Source organism: Camelus dromedarius, chromosome 8 (assembly GCF_036321535.1).
Source record: "Camelus dromedarius isolate mCamDro1 chromosome 8, mCamDro1.pat, whole genome shotgun sequence".
In the NCBI taxonomy this organism is placed as follows: Eukaryota; Metazoa; Chordata; class Mammalia; order Artiodactyla; family Camelidae; genus Camelus; species Camelus dromedarius.
In genome coordinates, this window is record NC_087443.1 from 61203253 (window position 1) to 61226171 (window position 22919).

At 52.3% G+C, this 22919-nt stretch overlaps 1 protein-coding gene across 7 annotated transcripts in view; it reads right to left on the bottom strand.

The window, feature by feature from the left end:
* Positions 1-355: 355 nt before the first annotated feature.
* ITPRIP (inositol 1,4,5-trisphosphate receptor interacting protein) overlaps positions 356-22919 on the bottom strand; it is a 32794-nt gene continuing 10230 nt past the window's right edge. For 4 of the 7 annotated variants that reach the window (XM_064488391.1, XM_031461716.2, XM_064488392.1 and 1 more), the window contains 3 exons: positions 9044-13820; positions 7117-7252; positions 356-7023 (listed from right to left, as the gene is read on the bottom strand). In XM_064488391.1, coding sequence (XP_064344461.1) covers positions 12149-13807 — 1659 coding nt within the window. In that variant the 5' untranslated portion in view covers positions 13808-13820 and the 3' untranslated portion in view covers positions 356-7023; positions 7117-7252; positions 9044-12148. Of the gene's footprint in view, positions 7024-7116; positions 7253-7430; positions 8009-9043; positions 13821-17522; positions 17739-22919 lie in introns of those variants that run through there. The other 3 variants (XM_064488390.1, XM_064488389.1, XM_064488388.1) reach the window with 3 other exon arrangements.

A 22919-nucleotide genomic window follows, 5' to 3' on the forward strand; every position in this document is an offset into this window, starting at 1 on the left:
AGGGGCCCCTGCTCTCTCCACTCGTCGTGGTTGAGGTTTTAAACCTAGAGCATTGAAGCTGCTTGCCTTGCAGTGGGAATGCTTCTCCCTTTAAAAAATATTTTTTTTAATTGAGGTATAGTAAGTTTACAATGTTGTGTTAGTTTCAGGTGTACAGCAACGTGATTCAGATATACATATATTTGTATTATTTTTCATATTCTTTTCCATTATAGGTTATTACAAGATATTGAATACAATTCCCCGTGCTATTCAGTTAGTCCTTGTTGTTTATCTTTTTTATATGTAGTAGTTTGTATCTGTTAATCCCAAACTCCTAATTTATCCCTCCCCACCTCATTTCCCCTTTGGTAACCATAAATTTTTTTTCTATGTCTGTGAATCTGTTTCTGTTTTGAAAATAAGTTCATTTGTATTTTTTTTTAGATTCCACATGTAAGTGATACCATATTTGTCTTTGTCTGACTTAACTTCACTTAGTGTGATCATCTCTAGGTTCATCCATGTTGCTGCAAATGTCAGTATTTCATTCTTCTTTTATAGCTGGGTAAGATTCCACTGTGTGTATATACCATAACGTCTTTATCCATTCATCTGTGATGGACATTTAGATTGTTTCCATGTCTTGGCTATTGTAGTTTCAACTTTTTTTTAGGGGTGAGTAATTAGGTTTGTTTACTTATTTCTTTATTTTAGTGGAGGCACTGGGGATTGAACCTAGGACCTCGTGCACGCTAGGCACGTGCTCTACCACTGAGCTACACCCTCCCCCCACCCCCCGTCTTGGCTATTGTAAATAGTGCTGCTATGAATGTTGGGGTGCATGTATCTTCAAAGTAGAGTTTTCATCTTTACCGGATATATGCCTAGGAGCAGGATTGCTGGATAGCTGGGATGGCTACTCTGTTTTTTGTTTTCTTAGGAATCTCCATATTGTTCTCCATGGGGACTGCACCAAATTACAGGAATGCTTCTCTTGGCCTGATGTGGCACCTTGGCTGTGTTCATCTGGCAGTGCCCACCACTGAAGATGACAAAGAGCCCAAAAGGGTAGCCAGGCATGCCAGCAGATGCCTTAGGAGTGGGACAGGCCAGTCCAATGCCATTTTATCTCAGGGTCTTGGGATCAGTCTGTGATCATTTCAGCTTTGTTCACGCCAGATCTTTTCCCAGCCTCCAGGCAGCAGCAGGAGTGATGTTTGGATTTGTCGGTGCCCACAGAGGAGCTGTCTGCTGCTCCTGCCTCTGACCCAGCCCAAACCAGCCCGGTCTCTCCCCACGTTTCAGCCCGGCCCAGCCATCTGCTGCCTCTGGGAGGATTTTGACTCATGTAAATAGTTACCAGTGTGACTTTGTGCCAGCTGGACAAAGCAAGCCTGCTTGGGGAGGTAGCCTGGTCTGCTAGAACAGGCGCCACGTGATGGGGCAGTCTGCCGTGCCATCTGCTCGGGATGGAGCTCTCTGTTGCCATGGCACCCGAGCCAACGCAGAGGGAGGTCTGCTAGTCACATTTCCCTGGGATGCTTGCTTGGCCTCTCCTGGGACTCGGGGACTGATCATCTTTGCAGGTGTAAATCCTGTATGTTGGCCAGTGTTTGGCATGGGACTGAGACTGCTGTTGACCCAACAGATAAAAGCGTGTCTCTGGGTGGCCAAATCCTGAGATGTTCTCTTCCGGGGCTCCGCATGCTAATTTAGGAAGCTTGGAGAACCAGGAAATAAAGGATGGAGAGAAGTGCTCATGGGGAGTTTGCGGGCTCGGGGCCCCAGCCCAGTTTGGGATTTGAAAGCTTTTTGGCCAGATGTGCTCTCTGCAGCTGGCCAGTGTCACCTGCAGTGCCTTCCTCTACTTCCTTCTCATTCCTTTATGTCACCCGTCTGAGCCACAGAGGAATCTGAATTGTCAACCTCTGGATGAAACTCAAAGCATTTAGCCTGGAGAAAAGAGGCATGAGGAGCTTTCAAAATACCACCTCTTTTATCTGAGGGGGAGGGTACAGAAATAATACATAAGGGTTAAAAAAATACAAGAAAGAGAAACAGGAGGTCTTCCATCATCCCATGTCCCAGAGATAACCACTGTTAACAACTGGAGTGTATCTTACAAAAGCACGTTCAGCTATGGGTTTGAGGTGAAATCTGTCCCCTATGTCCTGCAGATAAGGAAAAAGAGAAAAATAGTTTAAACCACAGCATTGAGAGAGCCTCATTGTCCCAGATGATGTTAACATCAAAACTGATGACCAGAGGTGGTATGAACTCCATTCCATAGAGGTCCTGGACTGGAGCCCACCTGGGCTGAGTCCACTTACATCCTGACATGGGGTGGGGTGGGATGGGATGGCCAGGACAGCTGGCAGTGGCGGTGGTGGGGTGTAGGGGGAGTGGTGACTCAATGTTACTTGAGATTCCTTCTAGCTCCAAACTTCTCTGAGCGCAGACAGCAGAGTGGCTGTGAGCATCAGAGCGGATTAAATCTGAACGATCAAGTCCAAGACAGTGCATCTTCCCTGCTGCAGGAACGTCCCGTGCGTACCGCCATATTGCTCCTCCAAGCTTGGGTGAGGGTGGGGGTGTGTTTCTCCCTTAATTTCTCACCTCCTGTCCCACCTGGTCCGCATTTCCTTTGTCAAAGTCAATGACCTTCTTGATGGAGGGGGAACTTTGCTGCTTTGCCTTGGCCTCTCCCATGGTTTATGTCAGCCTGGCTCCCTTTGTTATCAAAAGTCTCTTATCTAAAGTGTGTATCCAAAGTGTGTTATCTAAAGTTCACAAACAACCAAATATCCAGCCCAAGCTGATTCTCACTGACTAGCCTCCAGCTCCTCCTCGGCCTCCCGCCACCCCATACACACACTGAACACTATGCCCACCCAGGAGCCCCAGTTCCCATTCATCTACCTCTGTGAGTCCCAGGAAGCCTGGGCGTTTGGTCTTCTCAAATATCTTGCTCGCATCTAGCTTGTCAGAGCTCTTGATCCTTTGCAAATGCTGTTTCCTCCACTCTCTAATCTTCCTCAGGGCAGCCTCCTATTTGTTTTTTTTTCCAACCAATTTTTTCCTTGCAAAGTTCAGATAAGAATCCTTCTTTGTGCCAAGAGGTAGTGTACCATCATAGATAAGAAGAGGACTGTGTGGTCAGAGGTACCCGGTTCACAACCTATCTCTGACACGCATCAAATCCCGTGGGCAAGTTGCTTAACTTCTCTGAGCCTCAGTTTCTTGTCTGTAACATGGGACCACTAAGTACCTATTGCATAGGGTGGTTTAAGAATGATGGGTCCATCCATGGAAGGACTCAGCCCGTGCCGGGAAACTGCTCAGTGAATGGCCAGCAAACCTATTACCACGGTGAGGCTTCTGCGGTTGATCAGACTTGAACCCTGCGTTTATTCTCTCATCACTTTGTGGAACAAGATGTCCCACAATTGCACACAGCCTAATCCATGATTTGGAGTTGCTTTCTGGTTGCCTTGCGTGTGTGGGTTTAGTCTCAGATCACCTGTGAGCCCTTGGAAGCTGGGACTTTTATCCCTCCCCTACTCTGCATTCCTCACCCCAAGCCTAGTTTAATATTGTGAATCTTGGAAGCTTGCCACGTTGATGACGGTAAAATCAGTATCCTCTCCTGTGTTATGGAGGAGTACTCGGAATCCAGCTTTCCTGCCCTCTTGGAGCATGTTATTGCCATCAGGGGGTTCAAGTGTGAGGGATTTGAAATGTCTGCAGGCCTGCCCAGGTACTAGGCAGCTAGGATGTGGCAGGGAACACAAAACCTCCTGGGACCCTGTGGCTTGTGGACAGGATTACAGACATGCTTCAGGAAAGAACTGGGGGAAGCTCTGCCCTGTCATTTTCTTTGCAGGATTCACCACAGCCAAGAATTCCCTCGCAGACAGCAAGGGTCCCAGCCCACTTTGTCAGTAGCAGACGGCCTCCCTTGGAGGGTGTGAGGAGCAAAAGTCAGCTTCCTGGCTGGGAGCCAGCAGGAAAGAGCCATTTACAGGCCAAGGGACTAAGAGATTGAAACTCTGACTGTGCTGCCCACCAGGGGTGGGGGGGGGGTTGGGGGGGGGCCTGAATAGTGGCCGCCCTTTCCCAGCAGCACCGGACCTGGGGGTTGGGAAGCCAGGAGGGTGCATGTTTGTTAGCAGGAGCAGCCTTTGCTAAATCTGGGCTTCTACTTCCAAAGCTGTGGAATATTTGGGTTATCAGGGGTATAGAAAACTTCTCAACGGTGTGTTTGTGTTTGCGTGTGTGTGTGTGCGCGTGCACGCGCATGTTTCTGGGCATTTCTCCCATAGGAGGAACCCTGTAAATGATCAGGGCAGGAGGTATTTTAAAAATTCCATCCTGGGATGGTGGGTATGGCTCAGTGGTAGAATATGTGCTTAGCTGGGTTCAACCTCCAGTACCTCCATTAAAAAAAAAAATTTCATCCTGAAACAAGCAGTACTTCATGTGCTAAACAGAAAGGCCCCCTTTGAGGACTTTACCTGGACACTGTTTTGATAATCTGATGGCAGCAGGGGCTGGGGCACACACAGATGTCCCAGGTACAGTGACAGGGGGCTGCTTAACCTGGAGGCCAGGGGAAGAGTTAGCTGGGGCTCTGCTGAGGTCTCTAATCTGCAACTGACTTTGCTATATATAAAACAGATAAACAAGGTCCTACTGTTTAGCACAGGGAACTACATTCAGTGTCTTGTAATAACCTATAATGATAAAGAATATGAAAAGAAATATATATATATACACACACACATACATACATATATATATATGTGAATATATATATCTGAATCAATGTTCTGTACACGAGAAACGAACACAACATTGTAAATCAACTAGACTCCAATTAAAAAAATAAAAAAATAAAACTGGCTTTGAGTGTGTGGAGGGAATCCCAGGGTAGAGTCAGAACAATAGGAAACCTGTTTACTGAGTGTCTGCTGTCTGTCAGGTGCTTTACATATACTAGTTACACCTCACAGACTTTAAGGGAAGTACTAATTACCCCCATTTTACAGGTGGGTAAACTGAGGCTTAGAGATGCAGTAACTCGCCCAAGTGTCACATGGCCAGTAATGGGCAGAGCCAGGGTTTAAACACAGGCAGCTGACTCCAGAGGCTGTGCTCTTAACCCCTACACTCCTCTGCTTCCCCTTCACCAGAACCCCCTTGCCTCCTGCCCTCCCCTTGTACTTCCTCTCTAGTCTGGGAGCTCTCTTAAGGCAGGGATAAGGGATAGTGTCTCACTTGAACTTTGTTTTCTGAGCACCTGGCACAGTGCCTGGCATACAGTAGTGACAGCTACTCAGTAGTGTTTTGTGAAGGAGTGAACACATAAATACATGACTGAATGAATGATGGAATGAAGGGGCGTACGGATAACAGAAATCTGGACCCCTTCCAGGGAGCTCATTGTGAGGCAGCTCTCACAGCTAATTCCCTGCTTTGCTGTCCAGAAGAGGCAGCTGATTGCCTGAGAAGCAGGGATGCCCTGCCTGGTACCCTCTTTCTGGCTCTGTTGCTGCTATGGGAACTGCTGGTCTGGGCTCTGGCTCTTCCACAAAGGGACTAGGAGAGCAGAAGGGTCAGAGGGGCCAAGGCAAGAGACCCCTCCTTATTCCCCAACTGAAGCCAGTGCCCCAGGCCCACTCTGGTTAGGTGCACATTTCCTACGCATGCACCTGGCCCTGGGCGGGGAGGAATTCATTCCTGCAGGTCCTGCGCTGTGCGCTGAGGGAGCCCGGAGGGAAGACAGACTCACTCAGTCAAGGGTGGTGGGAGGAGTTACTTGAGAGACAGCCTCATCACTGACGGGGGATCCACGAAGCAGGAATTTGGCGTAAGGAGCCCTCCTAGAGCGCGGTAATAGCCGCTGTCATCTTGTTGTCATTTATTATTCATCAGGCCCCAAGCTAAGTGCCTCACACGTGCTCTCTCGTGCAGTTTTCTCAATGGCTCTATGAGACAGGCAGCATTACTCCCATTTTATAGAATAAGGCGAGGCAAAACCAAAGCTCGTAGAAATATGAGACTTGCTGAGCTAGGGCACGGCACACTGGGATGTGAACACGCAGCCCAAGCTCTTAGCCCCTGTGCCATCTGACCTGTATGGAATCTGAGTCTCATTGGTCTTTGCACAGCTTTGTTGTGGGAGCAGTCTGGGCCCCCAGTGGGCCGAGCCTCACAGGTGCGCCTCCAGTTTTGAGTGGGCATATGGAGACAAGGCAGGGAGTCCTCCTTCCTCGCCTCTCTCTGGATCCTTCAACATCCAGGCTGAGCAGTCTTGCTTGGGGTCTTGTCTCATCCTGGAGGGATGGGGCTTCAGTAGCTTCTCTGCCTGGTGGATTACAAAATGCTGTGAGGAGGAAACAAACGTGTGAGGGGGCTTCTTAGGAACTGTTTTGGTGGAAGCTGAGCTCTCAAGAGGGCTGAACGCCACCAACCTCCTTGACCTGGAATCTGGCTCCACATAAGTCTTCTGTTGTTGCCTTGGTTGGTCCTGATTCCTGGGTTTCAGGAATCTGGGGTTTGTACAGGCTTGTCTCTGGCTGGGAGTCCCAGGGCTGACCTTCAGGTTCAGCTCCCGGCAGGGCTGATTCAGCACTAATTGTGCCTTTTGGGAGAGGGCTGAGGCCATTTTCAGCCTTTGGAGGCCCGACCACTGTCCCGAGGGACTTTTGGTCTAGCACAGCTCAGTCCACTCTCCAGGACCAGGTGAGAAACGAGGCCATGGGGGCTGTGAGTCACCTCTGGTCAGTTGGGAAGACAGCTTGTGAGGAGTGGCAGGAAGTGGGTCTGTGCTTTCTTTTTCTATTTTTAACAAAGTTACCCTAAGAGAAACCTTAAATATCATTAATCGGTGGGTTTTAAAGAAACAGATGGGACTGAATTCTTCCCAATTCCCTACCCGACCCCTGTCCTGCCAATCTCACCTTGCACTTTTAAGACCTACCTTTTACCATCGAGAAAAGAAGTATCTTTGAACATCTCTGAGGTGTATATGGTTCCCTCCTGTTGGGACAGAATTTGTGGTTGAGTTTTATTTTCTGGTTTCTTTGTGGGGCTATAGAGGAACATCAAAGGGATAGAAGATGCCACTCTCACCTCTAAAGCAGAGGCCCCACATTGTGCAGGAGGAAATAAACCACCCCTGGGCTCAGGTGAATGGAACACAGGCATCTGGTGACAGAATGACCATCGTGATGATTTGATTTTCTTTGGGGAGGCTCTTCACACTTTGCTGTATATAAAAACAAAGCATCTCAGGGGGGAGGGTATAGCTCAAGAGGTAGAGCATATGCTTAGCATGCATGAGGTCCTGGGTTCAATCCCCAGCGCCTCCTCTAAGAATAAATAAACCCAATTACCTCCCCCCACCAAAAAACAAAAGAAACAAAGCGTCTCACTTGAACTCTCACTTGAACTCTGTGTTCCGAGCAGCTGGCACAGTGGCTGGCATACAGCAGTGAGAGCCACTCAGTGTTTTGCGAAAGATCAAACACGTGAACGTGTGATTGGATGAATGACGGAATGAAGGGATGTTTGGATGATGTAGAAACTTACAGCTCAAATCCAAAGCTGATCTGGCTTCTCTCACATCCCCCTGCTCCCCTACAGGCCTCAGAGCCACGATTCCACTTCCAATTACTTACCAGTCTTCATTGTTCTCTAGCTTACTTTGTGGCCATTGGATGCGTCTTCCCAAGAGACCCCATTCCCCAAGGACAGAACCCTTTCCTTGTCTTATACTTGTCCCCCACATAACACTGACCCAGGGTGGAACACAAGCTGTGTTGCTCAGGACTTAGTTAATAATGCCTTTTCTTCATTCTGGAGTCGTAATGATTGAATAAATCCCAGAATAAAGGAATTATTCTTATTTTTACAGTAAAATGCTTGGTAGTGAATGCATAGACAGCAAGTTGGCAAGTACAGAATAATACAGCGTCGACCAGGAGAATCACTTCAAAGCAGGCTTTCCCTTCAGAGATGTTCACTGCAGGGTTGTTTACAATAGCAAAAAAAAAAAAAAAAAAAAAGATAAGACACCTAAGTGTTCCTCAGGGGAGGAGGGGTAGATTAGGGTACATTTATCACACAGGAATAGTAAGCAGCTCTTTTAAAGAACAAGGTAGAGCCAAAGGTTCAAAAAAGATAGCTAAGAAAAGTGAGATAGCATGGTCCAATTTATATAAAAAAGAACAAAAGGGATGCATCCACACATGTGATAAATACATAGGAAAATTCTGGAAGGATACATAAGAAACTTCCTGTTGGTTGATGCTGGGGAATGAGCTGAGAAATCAGGAGTGGGAGCTTTTATCTGTTACTTAACATTTCTGAGAGTGGTTGAATTTTTTTATCATGACTGTATTGTTTTTGTTTAAAAAGGGTTAGAAAAACAAGCTATCTTTGGATGGCAACAAGAAAAGTTAACTCTGAGATGTCCCTCCAGGGTGGCGGATGGGGACAAGGCAGAGGAGGGTGAAGTGGGCAGGGCAGGGGGGTAGTGAGCTGAAGGCAGACACTCCCATCACCGTGTGGTTCTTGGCTCCCTCTGCCTGTGGTCCACTGGCCAAACCAAACAAACTTCCCACTCTATCCCATGAGGAAGAGACCGGATGGAGCATTAGGAGGTTCTGAATCACAGTCTTCAGAGTGACTTAAGATTTCTGGGACATTCACTGACTGCTGCCACAGATGCCATCAACTTACTCTGGGTACTTGGCACACAGTGGGTGCTACTTAAATGCTGCCTACGTCTATTATGCTCTCCTACCTTCACTCCATGGTTCTGGCTGAGATGCGTTTCCTGGACAGTCCCACCCATTTTTCAAAAACAGAATCCGGCAGTGCCCTGCCTCATGCCCCAGGTACCAGGGGTTCTTGGACTCTCAGCATCACCTAGGGAACTTGGCAAAATGCTGATTCCGGTGCCCGACTCCTTCAGATTCCACTGAAGTCTGCAGTTTGGTCCAGGAACCTGGACCCAGGTGATACCACACATGACCTGCTAGAAAGGCATGCTTACCAGCTTTTACCTTGCCATCCTCTCTCTGTTTCCCAGACCATTAGTGTGAGTGTGGGTGTGCCCACGGATGCCTGTGATGTAGCTGATGCCACCTGGACCACGGATCCCAAGCAGGCTCACCAGCTTCTACCAAGCCTACCTTCCAGCAGTTTGGTAGGGAAAACAGTCCACTTGGGTTTTCTTTAACTTTCCATTTGGAAAGGAAGTGAAAAGCCATCCTTCACCAGGAGTGTCATCAGTCACTTGAGGGAGCTTTAAAAATAGAGTCATATTGGGCGCCACGGAGGTTCAAGGTGGGGTCTGGGCATTTGACCCAACTCTCCACATGATTCTGATGACACCCTGTATTATGAGCCAAAGTGCTGGGCCCAAGTTCTCAACCCAGGCTGTACTTTGACAAGCCCGAGAGAGGGGCTGGGGCTTCTGAGGAGGTGGGGCCCTCCTTCAACCTGACCAAGCTTGTGGCTTCAGGCTGGCCCTAATCATTTCATTTATCAAGAGGCGCAGCAAAAGTCCTGGGACGTTTGGCACAGGAAGTGAGCAGATGCTGGGTAAAGTCTAGCATCCTTGGGAAGGAAAGAGATTCCTCGGAGAAAGTTGTCCTCAGTGGAAAGGCTTAACGTGTCCTAAAAGACTAGAACTTCTTCTGTTTAAAAGACAACCTCTTTCCTTCAAGCCCAAAACTTCACATTACTCCCAGGCTCGACATTCTTTGCACACACCAGCTCTCTGTGAAATAAGGTTTTGTGCCAGAATCCACCCTATAGCTGGCTTTCAAAGGCCCTTTCTGGAACTCTGCAGGCTGCTTCAAAGATGGGCCAGAAATATTCTATTTTGCTATGTTTTAAAGTTTCCTGAAAGCATAAGAATAAAAAGGGAGTGAAAGCTTCTGCTCGTCAATAGGAAACCCACCCCCTCGCCAGCTCTGCCCTGGGAATCTCACAGATTTCCTGAAGTTAAAAACAAACACCGTGACCAGTGTCTTCTCCTTGCAAGAATTTAATTCGTCCTTTAATATAAATAGGGCAGCATGAAAGGCCAAGAGCCCCACTGCTTTCTGCTTCAGAAGCAGCTTTGGTGCATAAAAGATCCCCATTTCCCCTCTGAGTTGTTGCCACTGGATAAACAAGAGGCCAAAAGGTAATTTTTCAGTGAACTTTCTCCTGGAAGCAAAGAGGGGAAATTGGGGGTGGGGGGGGAGATTTAGGCTTGGTTGTGGCTTCTGGAAGCTGGTTCTTGGTTGCTGGGGTCTCTTCAAAGCCATCAAATGAGGATGAAGATGGGAAAGGAAAGGCACAGGTGACAATAAATAAGGAAATTCACCCCGACTCTGGAAACAAATCCCTGTGGAATGGGGCGCTTGGGGCTATGGTTGGAGGACCACATGGGCCTGGGAAGGGGCAGACCCAGGTGCTGCTCAGTCGAACCCCAGCTCAAACGGAGGGCCTTCTATGGGCTTCAGGGCCCCATCACAGACCAGCCTTCCGCTGTGAATCAACCCTGTCAGGCAAAACTGTCCATCTTCTAGAATACTCTGAGGCCATGTGAGAGCACTCCTGGAGTAGAGACAGGATCCTTTCTTCAGTTCACGGTAAGCCCCACACCCCTGAGGAACTGGATGCCCTCTGGGAGGCACGGCCAGCTTCAGCCCAGGAGTGAGTCCTGGGGAAGGAGCGCCTGTTCTTGCTTCCTCCTTGGTCTTCTGCAAGGGTTACCGAGGCAATGCCAAGAGAGGCACTCCCAAAGGGCCAGTGAAGCCACAAATGGAGGAGGGAGCGGCCTCCCAGCACCGCTGAAGCAGGCCTGCAGCCCAAGGCCAGCTCTGACCACAGGCTCTGGTGGCTGCCCAGGGACTTCTGCCCGGCAGTGCCAAGGCAGCCTCTCCGAGGCCTGAGTGCTGTGCTTGCAGTCTGTCCCTGTGTGTCCCGGTCAACCGGGCCTCTGTCTGGCTTTTGGGTGATGGCCATCTGTGTGGCCAGCAAGGCCTACCAGAAAGAGGGGGTTCTGTGCCGTGAGGAAGCCCCACTAGAGCAAAGAGCCGAGGGGATCGGGGGGCCTGCGCGTGGGGCTGGGTTTCTACAGCAGGTCTTGCTTCCGGGCACACTGTGCTCTAAGATCGGGGCCCTGAGGAAAACTCAGGGCTACGGCACCCCTCACCTCGCAGCTCCACGACCTTCTCCAAACAGAAGCCAGGCTGCAAGCCAGACCCCAGCACCCGGGTACCAGGCTCTGCCCTTTGCCTCTTTCTCTATCATGTTCCACCTCCAGTGTGTGACTCCAAGTCCCAACATACTGGTGGTCAGAGAGACCAGCTGTGGGGAGAACAACCTGGGGTGAGGGGCCACTGAGCTTGCACCTAGCATGATGTGTGGTACCCACAGGGTTCAGGACACAGCATCCTGGGGGAGAAGGCGGGGGGGGGGTGCACCTTGAGTGAGACCTGTGGTTGGAAAAGCGGTCAATTTAAACTTTTCTCTGCCACCGAGTACCCACTTTTGTGCAACAGAGACATTAGCCTCTTGGGGCTTTGAATCTTTCTTGGTCTGTTCTCCAAATAGGATAAAAATGGCAGCCACAGTGGGGACCCATATTGTGCAGGCTGCAGATGGAAGGTTGCAAATTCCCACAATGGTCCCCATCATTTGGTTGCAGATGCCTGGGGCCAAGGGTTACTGGAAATCAGGGTGCAGGTGTTAACATAGGTTCCTGTTAGCATTCCTGTACCTCCTCTGTTGATATTCAAGTAGAGATTGAATCTGGGATGTAAAAAGAATCACACCCAAATTATGTCTGCATTGTCTGCAACTCAGTGTCCAAAGAGTTCTGTTATCACCTTGGCCACTGGTAGTGATCCAAAAGTAAGCTGCAAAGAATCAGTCCCCAGATCCAGATAACAGCTTCACCAACAGGCCCCAGTGGCATGAAAGCAAACCAGCTTCGGCTTGAAATTTCATTTCCTCTGTGCTATAGGATCTGGCTTCCCCTGCAGGCTGAGCCACGGCACCCTACAACGCCTGCCATTTTCCCAGGACAGGGCTTGCAGATGCCCCCAGGGGAGTGGACATCAGGATGCCCCGAGTCCTGGCCCTCTGGGTCCTGGATGCTCTACAAGATGACAGCTTTTGGGGGCAGGCTAGAGTGGTCTGAGGGGATATGGAGGGAGTACTCGCTAATGAGTGCTGGGGCATTCTTGAGCATCTCATAGAAGGAGTCTACCGTCTTTCGGTAGAGACTTCGCTGCAGGACGAAGGGCCGGAAGAGGTTAAGAGGCTCGGCCCTGCGCATGGCCTCAGGGAGCCCCGTGGCCTCGGGCACCTTGCGGTTGCCGATGAAGAAGTGATGGAGCTTCTTCTCCAGAAGGCTTTTCTCCAGAAAGCGGAGCAGCTCGTGCAGACGTGCATCAAGCTGCCCAGCCTTCCAGTCGGCGGGCCGCCGGGCGAGCAGGAGGTGCAGTAGGGCGGTCTTCAGGTGGTAGTTGCTCAGCCCGCTGGGGCCGGTCAGGCAGCTCTGCTTGGAGAGCAAGAAGGAGGCAATCTGCAAGCAGCTGAGGTGGCAGGCGCCCTCCGGCAGCGCCTTCGATGTCATCCTGAGGAAGTGGCGCTCGTAGACAGCAAAGGACAGGAGCCAATCGGTGCTCGATGCCGAGGTCCCGAGGCAAGACTCCCGGGGAAGGTGAGAGACAAAGTACAGGTCGGAGTCATCACATTGGATCACAGGAATCAGGTTGAAGGGCATGAACTTCCCTGAGCGGAACCTGATCTTGAGGGACCCTGGGGTGTCTAGCTGGCCAAAGGCCAGGTCGAACTCATACTTGTGGGCGATGCGGTGCCAGGCTCTGGTGAGGGCCGTCTGGAACCACTTCATGACTCGCATCGTGTCCAGGTAAGGGGAGTCTTGGGCGCACAGGGGGTCTCCTGCCTCACTGCTGGGCTGTGCCACATTGTTCTTGCCGTGAAGGAGACACAACATGTCCTCCCCAAGCTTGGTCTTGCCGCAGATACAGCTCAGCGTGTCCTCGTCGGCCCGGACGACCTTGATCTGGCCATAGCCCTGGCGATCCAAGGGCACGGAGCGGCTGGAGCACCAGAGCTCTGGGTGGAAGTGGTAGGGCTCCGGGGGCATGAAGGGCACAAAGAGGTTGCACAGCAGTGGCTTGTTGACCTGCCAGTTCTCATACATGCTGTCCACGCCGATGAAGTCCTCCACCTCCATGTCTGAGTCCCGGCTGCACAGGCTCCTCAGGGCTTCCAGCAAGTCATCCACGAAGCCTTCCACAAACTCCCGGGTGCGGGCGGCGTCAGCTGTGGCCCCTCGGATGCAATGCTCGTAAAAGTGTTCGAGCGTGGCCTTGTTGGGCAGGGTGAGGCCCCGGAGCGGGGCGCCCTCCAGGCCGGGCAGCTCATCCTCATCTGTGCCCAGGCACTCGGGTGAGGGTCCGTCCTGGTGGTCCTGCCGCCACACCTCTATCACCAGGAAGAGGATCATGCAGAGGGTGCTCCACAGGTCCCAGGCGGCACGGCTTTCGTTCTGCTGCTGGCCCTCCTCCGCCACCCGCTCCAGCGCCTCCTTCTCGGCCGCCAGCCGCGCCACCTCCTCCTCCAGGCGCAGCTGCTCCAGCTGCAGCTTCTCCTGGTGCGCCTGCATCTGGCGGATGATCTCCTCCTCGTTCTCGGGGACTGTGGCGTTCTCTCGCGGGAACAGCAGCGGGTGGTTGATGATGGCCGTCACCACCACCAGGCACACCCGGAAGAGCCCCAGCGCCATGGCAGCAGCTTTCCTGGGAACAGGGAGAGAGACCGCTGGTCACACCGAGCTTCCCTCAAAGCCACTTCTTCCCTAGTGGGTCCCTCCCACTGACCTCTGCCCCACCGGGCTAGTGAACCCACCCAACCCACGGTCTAGCCTTGGGAACCATTCAACAGCAGTCCTGGGTGAATAGCCCACAGTCGTGGAGTTGTTCCTAGCTGCCCAGACAGTCCTCTTTCCCGTAGCAGCACCCCACTTTCCCTGAGAACCAAACCGTTTCTACTCCCAGGCCTTACTGCTCCGGTTGGGATGAACCCACCCCCAGCTGCAGAAGTATGGGTATTACCTAAGCCCAAGATTACTCCCTGCTCCTCCTCACCAGCCACAGTGACTGTTTAAGGATGAGCTTATGACCCTCACTGTTCTGGTCAGTGGGAGACGGAGGTAGGATTTGTTGGGACCAATGGGGAGAAAGACTCACTCTGTTGCCTAGGGTTGTTGAGGGAATAAGGATTACACCTGCTGGTGGCTCTCTAGCTACCACAAAGTAGGGGCGGAGGTGTGTGTGTCCACCAGAGAAAGACGCCAACATGGAGGAAAGCAGACCTGCTGGATCCAGCCATGCCTGAAGCGATTACCTTTGGACGTTTTAGTCATATAAATCAATACATTCCCTTTTTATTTAAGTCAATTTTAGTTGTTTTCCAACACCTGAAACCAAATAGTCCTGAATAAGATATCCCCTCTCCCTACAGTGAATGCCTTCCAGGGAATGCTTGCTTCCTCAGTGCAGAATAGCCTAGTGGTTAGGAACAAGACAGTTGGGTTCCAAAGTCAGCCCTGCCACTTACTGATTAGCTGTGTGACCTGGGGCATGTTAACTCATCTCTCTGAGCCCCAGTTTCCTTACTGTACAAATGGAAAGTCGTAGCACCTAGAGGGTCATTGTATTGATGGAAGCACTGATCCATGAAAACTGCACACACAGCACAGGGAATGGTGCACAGCGTATGTTCACTGAACAGCCGCTGTTTTTGAAGCAGTCTGCAGCTCTTCCCCTACTGTAAACTTCTGATCTGGAAGACCCCACCCCAAATTCAGACACTGATCTCCTGGCTACTCCTAGGTCTTTCACAGGACCATCTAGGAGACAACCAGACTGACTCAGTCCGTGGCTTTCCTCTCACGAGTCATCTGAACTTCAGATCCGACTTCTTAATTGTGAGAGGGGACACGCCACTCCTCCAGGATAAATGGATTTCTAGGTCTCAAGTGACTTTTGGGGAAGAACCAACCCCTTAACAATACTTGCTATTCAGACTGTGCAGCTGCAACATCTCCTGGGAGTTTGTTAGAAATGCAGACTCTCAGCCTCACCCCAGACCTACTGAACCAGAATCTGCATTTTAATACCATCCACGTTACAGTCTCACATTGTAAGCCTTATATTATACCCTCTCTTCTCCCTGGCAGGAATCTTGGGAAGTAACACCTGGCTTTTTCCACATTTGCTCCACCTGCTTCCTGCCTGGGACCTCAGCTAGGAAAGCAAGTGGCCAAAGGAGGTCATTTTTGGACAACAAAGAACACAGAGGGGGTTCCCCCCACAATACATGCCAATACCCTGACAGAAGCCCCATTCCCTAACCTTGACTTTGCACCATGAAAACCACCTGTTCTAGTTCTTACCCTAATGGTGCCAAGAGGCAGGTGTCTGTCACCAGTTACGGACACTTCTGCAGGTGCTATCTGCAGTGCCACGATACAGATGGCCTGAATTGCCACACTGGGGCAAGGCCTGCTGCTCAGATGTGACTCCGCCCGGTTGCACATGTCAGCAGGAGAGAAAAGGGTTGTGGGGAAGAAGGTCCAGCAGCAGCATTCAGCATGGAGACACATTCAGGCATCAGAGGTGAACTCACTCGAGGAGGAAATGGAGGATGGGAGAAAGTGGAGGAAGTCTCAGACCAGAAGGGAGGTGGCGTGAGGAGAAAGTACAGGGGGCAGCCAGCCAGCTTTCCTTCCCCGAGACAAGGAGCAGCTTGCTGGATAATTGCAGAAACAGATCAGCCCCGGTTTCGACGTCAGAGAAACATCAGTGGAAAGTTTGGCCAGGGTGATCCAGAGTAAAACTGTAAGGTGGGCTGATTAACGTGGATCAGAGTTTTAAGATAAAGGCGAGGAGAATACCAGGCAGCAGCCAGTTAGGAGATACTATGGGGGTTGTGAGGCCCTTCAGGGCCCCTGTGCTCTAGGCAGCCACATTCGGGCACAGCAGGCCCGGACAAGTCACAGTAATAGCCCTTGGCAATACCTGGTTCCAGAGGTCAGTTTCCATGCCAACTCAGGGTAGGATGCCACCAGCTGGCAAGCGGTACCATCCCCAAGTCCTGTGACTGGGAAGTCCTACTCCTCTCTGACCAGTAGTTTCTACAGGACTACCTGTGTACACCCTCATGCCTGCTGGAAGATGATGGCCTGTACTGGGGCAGGCAAGGTTCAGAACCTCCCAGCAAACTGGAGCAATTGACACCGTGCATGGGGGCTTAAGAGGATGGACTCTGGAGAAGACAGACTGGGTTAGTACCCAGCGTGTCCACCTACTAGGTATGTGACCTTGGACAAATCATTCCACTTCTCAGAACCTCTGTCTCTTCATCTGTAAAACAGGAATAGTAATACTTGCTGTTATAAAGGAAATAATGCAGAGGAAGCACTCAGCAAATGCTTGCCTCTGAGCTGGTTTTCCTATAAAAGGGAAGCCTTGATGGGATGGGAATAGCCAATGCGCCCGCCTGCAGGGGTTGGTAATGCAGTGGGCCAGGCAGATGCCCCTGCAAGGGACCTGGGCACGATGCAGGCAGCCACGAGCACACTGACAATAGTAGGTTACAGGCAAGACAACAGGAACACAAGGGAAGCAGAAAGGAGCCTGAGCTGTAGAAGCAGACAGGCCTGGGTTTGAACCTTGACTGCTCCTTGCTGAGGGGTCCAGGGTGAGTCACTTGGCATCTCTAGGGCTCCACCGTTTCACTCATGAGATGGAGCTAATTGCAGGCCCCCCTTCACGGGAAGTAGGGGTTAAGCAAGACCGTGCATCTCAGGTGCCTGGCATACAGCAGGCACCTTACAACACCAGCTGCTTCCCCCTTGGCCTCTGTGGGCCTGTTTTCTCATCTGTCACACACACCAGCCCTGCCCAAGGAGGAACACACGCTCAAAAGCGCTCTGAAAGCACAAAATGCTCCCCTAGGACTGCGGTCCCTTGGCATGCCACTCTGTCCACCCTGCCCCCCAGCAAAGGGGGAGAAGTCTTTGGAGCTTTGGCTCCTCCTGCAGGTGGAGCTCCCTCTGACTCACTCCCCGCCTAAACCACCTCCTCCCTCCCAGGGATGGGATCCCGGCCCGTCATTTTGCTCCTGATACCCTCTGTGCAGGCTGGCTCTGCTTGCAGCGCGTAAGTGACGGGGAACAGAGTGGTGGCTGCTCAGTGCCCACAAGGTGGGACTGAGTTTGAAGCCTCCACTACTCCCCCTCCTCAAACCAAGTCACAGGGAACACTACCCTGGGGGCTGTGGGGGTCAGAAGAATGAGGGGAGAGAATCCAGGTGTTTGGACTCCTGGAGACCACAGGGACAGGACAGAAGCTGGGAGCCTCAAAAAACCATAGACATACGCACACACACACTCCTCACCAAAGGGCCCCTTTCTCCCCAATTTCAAGGGTTTTTACCTCTGCCTTGGCCCAAAGCTGTCACCTCTACAAGGCTGCCCCACACCTGTAGTCTGAGACATCCAGTTTGACAATAAACCTGGGTCACTTGGAGGGCTTTTGTTGGTCTGCTTGCCAGGAAGTCGGCAGGAAACCTGCCAAGTTCCTCTCCACCCCCGCCCCTGCCCACAGAGTGTGGCAGCCCATGCAGGTCACGGCTAAACTTAGCCTGGCAAAGGGCCAGGGTCACGAGGGCAGCGGGGCGGCGACAGAGGGTTGCAGGTGGTCGGCCCCAACCAGCAGTTTACTGAGACACTGACTCTGAGCCTGGCCGGAAGCCCCAGGCCCTGGGAGAGAAATCCCAGATGGCTCCTCATTTCTGCAGGTCCCTCACTCCTGTGTCCCCCAGATCCCCCCAGAACCCCCACTACAGCTTAATCCAGTGAATGCCACTAAGAGCTGGCTAATAGCAACACGCTTCTGTTTATCACGCCCTCACTAGGATGTGCTGGGCACTTCACACAGTGACCCCTGAAAACTTCTAGGTGGTAGGTTTTAGCCTTCTTTCACAGGTGGGTTAAACCAAAGCCCAAGAGAAGTAATTTTCTGGCCACACAACTAGAAAAGGCACAGCTGAGCTGAGAAAGTCTGCTCTGTCTGCCTCCACCAAAGCCCAAGTATTTCCCACTGTGCTGTTTACAGAGCACCTACTATGTGCAAGGAACATGCTGGGGGCTACAGGGCCCGCAAAGATGAGCAGGGCATGATCCTCGGTGGTAAAAACACTACAATCCACATAGGAAGCAGATAGCCTGTAAGAACCCTCACAGGACAGAATGAGCTGTGAGCAACAGGCTACAAGGTCACAGCATGAGAGTTTCATTCCTGTTCTTTTGGGGGCCCCTCCTGTCTGTAGACCTGCTCGGCGCCCACCTGCTTGGCTCCACATCCACCACGCCCTCTCCTTCCTCCAGACTGAATTCCTCCAACAAACTGAGAACAGCAGGAGCCTGTGTCCAGACCCACATGTTCATCAACACCCCTCTGCCCGTCACCCACCTGCCCCCACCCAGGGCTGGCTGTTGACCGTGGCCTCAGCAGCCCGGGCATCTTTCTCAGCAGCCCAGCAGCTTCCAGGACAGTGCTTCTCAAAATGTGGTCACAGCTCAGCATCACCAATGTCACCTGGGGACTTGTTAGCAATGCAAATTTTCAGGTGGAATCCCAGACCTACTCATCAGAAATTCCAGCGAAGAGGCCAGCATCTCCAGGTGGTTCTAAAGCCCACTTCAGTCTGAGAACCAACCCTTCCCAAGCCAGGCAGACCTCCAGGGAGGAGGAGGGTGGGGCTCCAACAGTGTCACTGCAGCCCAGATCCTGGAGCTTGCCAAGGGCTTGTCCCACGCCCAGCCCGTCGGATGCAATTAGCTCTACTAATTACAACAGCAAAAGTAGCTCAGGCCCTGGCGTCATCTTCACAGCTGAAGGATGTCCCTATGAAATGGAATAGGAGGTGGGCTGATGGCAGGGGAGGGCACTTGTAGCCCAGGCCTCGTGGAGTGACTTGAATCCCTTTTCCATTGCTTAGGTCCTGAGCCCCTCAAGAAAGAAGGGGCCAGGGGAGAGCCACACTGTCCATAACTGTGGGCTGAACCCCTCCTGTGTGCTTCGGATTTGTGCTAGAGTTTCACAGTCCTGGCAAATAAGATAGATATACATCATTTTGGGGAAATAAACCTACACATTTAAGAAAGTCAGAATTTAGAGCTGGACTAATCAAAGCCCTGTTTTACAGATGAAGAAACCGAGGCCTAAAGGGGAGACACACTTGACTGGAAGGGTGGGGTGAAGGTCGAAGTGGTCCAGGCAGGCTGGATATCACCCTGTGGACCCTCATAGACAGGAGAGGAGTAGTGAAAAGTGGTGATGTTTTCATTAACAGCCAACAGGAAGTACTCTGCACGTGTTTTATCATTTAAGTTTCAGAACACCAGTTAGGTAGTTGCAACATCCCTATCTTGTGAAGAGATTGATGGTCAGAGAGGTTCATTGGGTGGCCTGTAAGATTCTCTGGTCTGCAGTATGCGACAGAGTCGGCCTCCCTCCGTCCGCCAGGGGCTGATGGGAAGCTGAGTGAGCCCAGCCACCTCCCCCTGCCCGGTGGCACCTCCCTGGCATCACTGCCAGTGGCGACGACCAAAACCATCAGGTTGGCTGTCCCCTAAGCTTCCCAGGCCTTGGAGGAACAGGACTGTAAGTAAAGAGAGGCTGAATGCGGAGCCAGAGTTTGACCCTGAGTCTTGGTTTGGAGTTTGGCCCAGGAGCAGTCTGTTCCTCCTGTGGTCCGGCCTGTCTCATCCCCAATTCCACACTTCTCTCAAGCAGAGCCCACACCCCATGCTGGAATCTGACCACCTTCCCGGCCAAGAGCAACAGCACCCACCAGTCGGGGCCAGCTCAGGGGCCCCTCCTCCAGGTCTTGCTGCAGGCCAGCCTCACCCCGAACCCCTGTGGGTCAGGCCACCTCCTTGCTCTTTACTGTGTCAGTTTACCCATTCATCCCTGACTTCCTAACTATGGTTTGGGCAAGGTCCCAAAGCCGAGGCTGAATATCACCGCCAGCCCCCCTCGCCTCCTCCAGGCACCAGGCACGGGGCTGGGCACCTGCAGGCACCCTGTGTGCCAGTGGGAGTTAGCTTCTCACGCACTTAGGAGGAGAAGCCAGCTGTGCGAGGGGCCGGCCGGTCTCCACACACTCCTTCCTCGTTGCCCAACTCAGGGCCAGGGGACAGACAGACTGAGCACGGATGGGTCCATCAGGGCAGCTCTGCAGACAGTAGTTCCCACCCTTCCAGGACAGGCTCACGGGCTGGAGAGAAAGGCGCAGCAAAGGCAAGGCCATAAAGCCACCACCGGGGCATCTCAGGCTAAGGTCTCTCTTCACCTGCACCCCAAACAGGAATGGGAGAGGAGATCTAGCAGAGAGGGGAGGAGAGGGGGAGGCTAAGCAGCACTGGGGGTGGGAGCTGGGTGCTGGCAGGCCTCAGGCCTGGGCAGAGAGGGACAGGCCGGCCGAGAAAGGAAATGAGAAAAGAGGAAGGAAGAGGACTGACACATAATAATTGAGAAAGTGGGTAGAAAGGGTGTGCTTCTGGGCCCCCAGTGTCTTTGCAGGCCCCTGGCATTTCCTTCCACCCCTCCCACTAGACAGGACCTCTGTCCTGTCCTCCAGCCAGCCTCACTTTCCTGGGACCTGTCACCCTCATGCCTCTGGGCTCCCTCCCTCATCTCCTTTCACCTTCCTGGGGGCAGGAGAGGTGGTGGGGGACATGCCTGGAGTGGGGGTGGCTTGGGCAGGGGACAGTTCCCCAGAGTAAACGAGCTCGGCTGCAGGTGCTGGGACCTGGGTGACACAGGCTTTATCTAAGCGGAAAGCTACCACACTGCATGCTCCATACACCTCTTTTTCACTCCCCAAAAGAGAAGCCAGAAATCTGGATTTTATCCAAATCCCCCAGTTTTACAATGTCATCTATTCTTTCAAAAATACTTTAAAAACCATGGGAGCCAAATAAAACACGTCAGCGGGCCACCCAGATCCTGCGGGCCCCTGGTCTGCAGCCCCTCATGTGCCTCCTCTCTCCTGCCCACTGCCACCTCCCCCCGCCCCCACCCCAAGCATTCCTCAAGGATGCCCTTGGCCCCGGGACTCTCCTCAGTCTTCCCCCTCAGCCAGACCACCACCTGCTAGTCCTCGGCACCTAAGGCTCCCTCCAGTACCCCACCGGCTAGACTTTTCTCTCCGAGCCCAGTCCTGACTCTGTTCCGGGGCCTCCCAGTCGGCCCCAGCAGCCACACTCAGAATCATCATCGTCAGCATTTACGAGTGCTGACTAGGTGCCAGGTCCGCGCCAGAGGCTTACATATGCTCCACATGCTTACACATGCCTGCACATGCCTTCCCCACGGCCTCTCCAGGAGCTAGAAGAAAGATCACCTGGCCTAATGGGTGTGGACTAAGCAGAACTCAGACTACAGACTAGAGCCTGTGGTCGCCAGGACCAAGAGCTGGACCCCCTCCGCCCCTCCCTAACCCAGGGGAAACCCAGGGGTCAAGACTGGGCCCTGGTGAGGGTGAGGGAGCAGGACAGAATGAGGGAGAGAGCAGAGCGGAGAGGCCCCACCCTGACACCCAGGGAGGTGGACCCACTGATGGGCCCGTGGGAAAGTGTCCACTGCAAGGGAAGCGGCCTTTCCATTGAGGGGAGCTCAGCTGTCCCCCCATGTGGCCACACTGGCCAGACTCACAGAGGGTGACCAGTCACACTCGCCAAAGCATGAAGTTTTCTCAAGGACACTCTCAGAAAAGGAAGGGGTTTCTGAAAGTCACCAGGATGATGCCAGCCCCATCCTCTGGACCAGGGTCATGCAGCTGGCCAGCCGAGGTGCAGGAAGGACAGTGGCCTGGACTCCACCGACAGGGTGGGAGAGCCCACATCCTTCCTGTTCCTCCAGCACAGCTCACGTGTGTCACTTGGCAGGCAAGGGATGGAAAAGGCAGGGAAGCCATCAATCTCCCAGGAAGGACACGGCGTCCTTCTGTCCAGGCATGCTGCCTGACTTCCCCACAGCAGAGGGCCTGACCCACAGGGTGTCATGGAAAATCATAGCATCTTGGGACAGACAGAGAAACAGACAGATACACTTACACTGAGGCCTGGGGTTTCAGAGGCTAAGGGATGATGAGAAGGCCTGTAAGTCACAGAGACAAGGAAAGGCTCCCCTGGCAGCCCTGAGTCGAGGCCCACACCCCCCTTTCTCTCATCCATACTTCCCAAGGAACCTCGAATCCAACAGTCACTGCAGGGGGTCGAATGGCAGCCCTCAAAAAGACAAGCCCTGGTGCCAATACTTGGACCCTATGAATGGGAATTTGGAAGAGGGGTCTTTACCAATATAATTCAGGATCTTAAGATGAAACAGTTCTGGATTACCCTAAATCCAATGACAAGTGTCCTTATAAAGAGACAGAAAAGTGGAGGACCGACAAAGAGGAGAAGGTGATGGAAGACGGAGGCAGAAGCTGGGGTGCTGCTGTCCCAGCCCAGGAAGGCCTGGAGCCACTGGAAGCTGGAAGAGGCAAAAGAGGATTCTTCCTTAGAGCGTGGGCCGTCGAGAGTAGCTTGATTTCAGACTTCTGGCCTCCAGAGAGTTCTCCAGAGAGAACTATGAGAGATTCGATTTCTGTTGTTTTATGCCACCAGGTTTGTGATCTTCTGCTATGGCAGCCCTAGGTCTGAGACCAATGCAGCCTCAAAGCACAATGCACCCTCCTCTCCCTTACCAGCTCTCCCACTGACTTTCCCATTTTTGCTGGGCCTCTCCAGTGTCCCGAGCCATCGCTGATGCAGCCTCTGC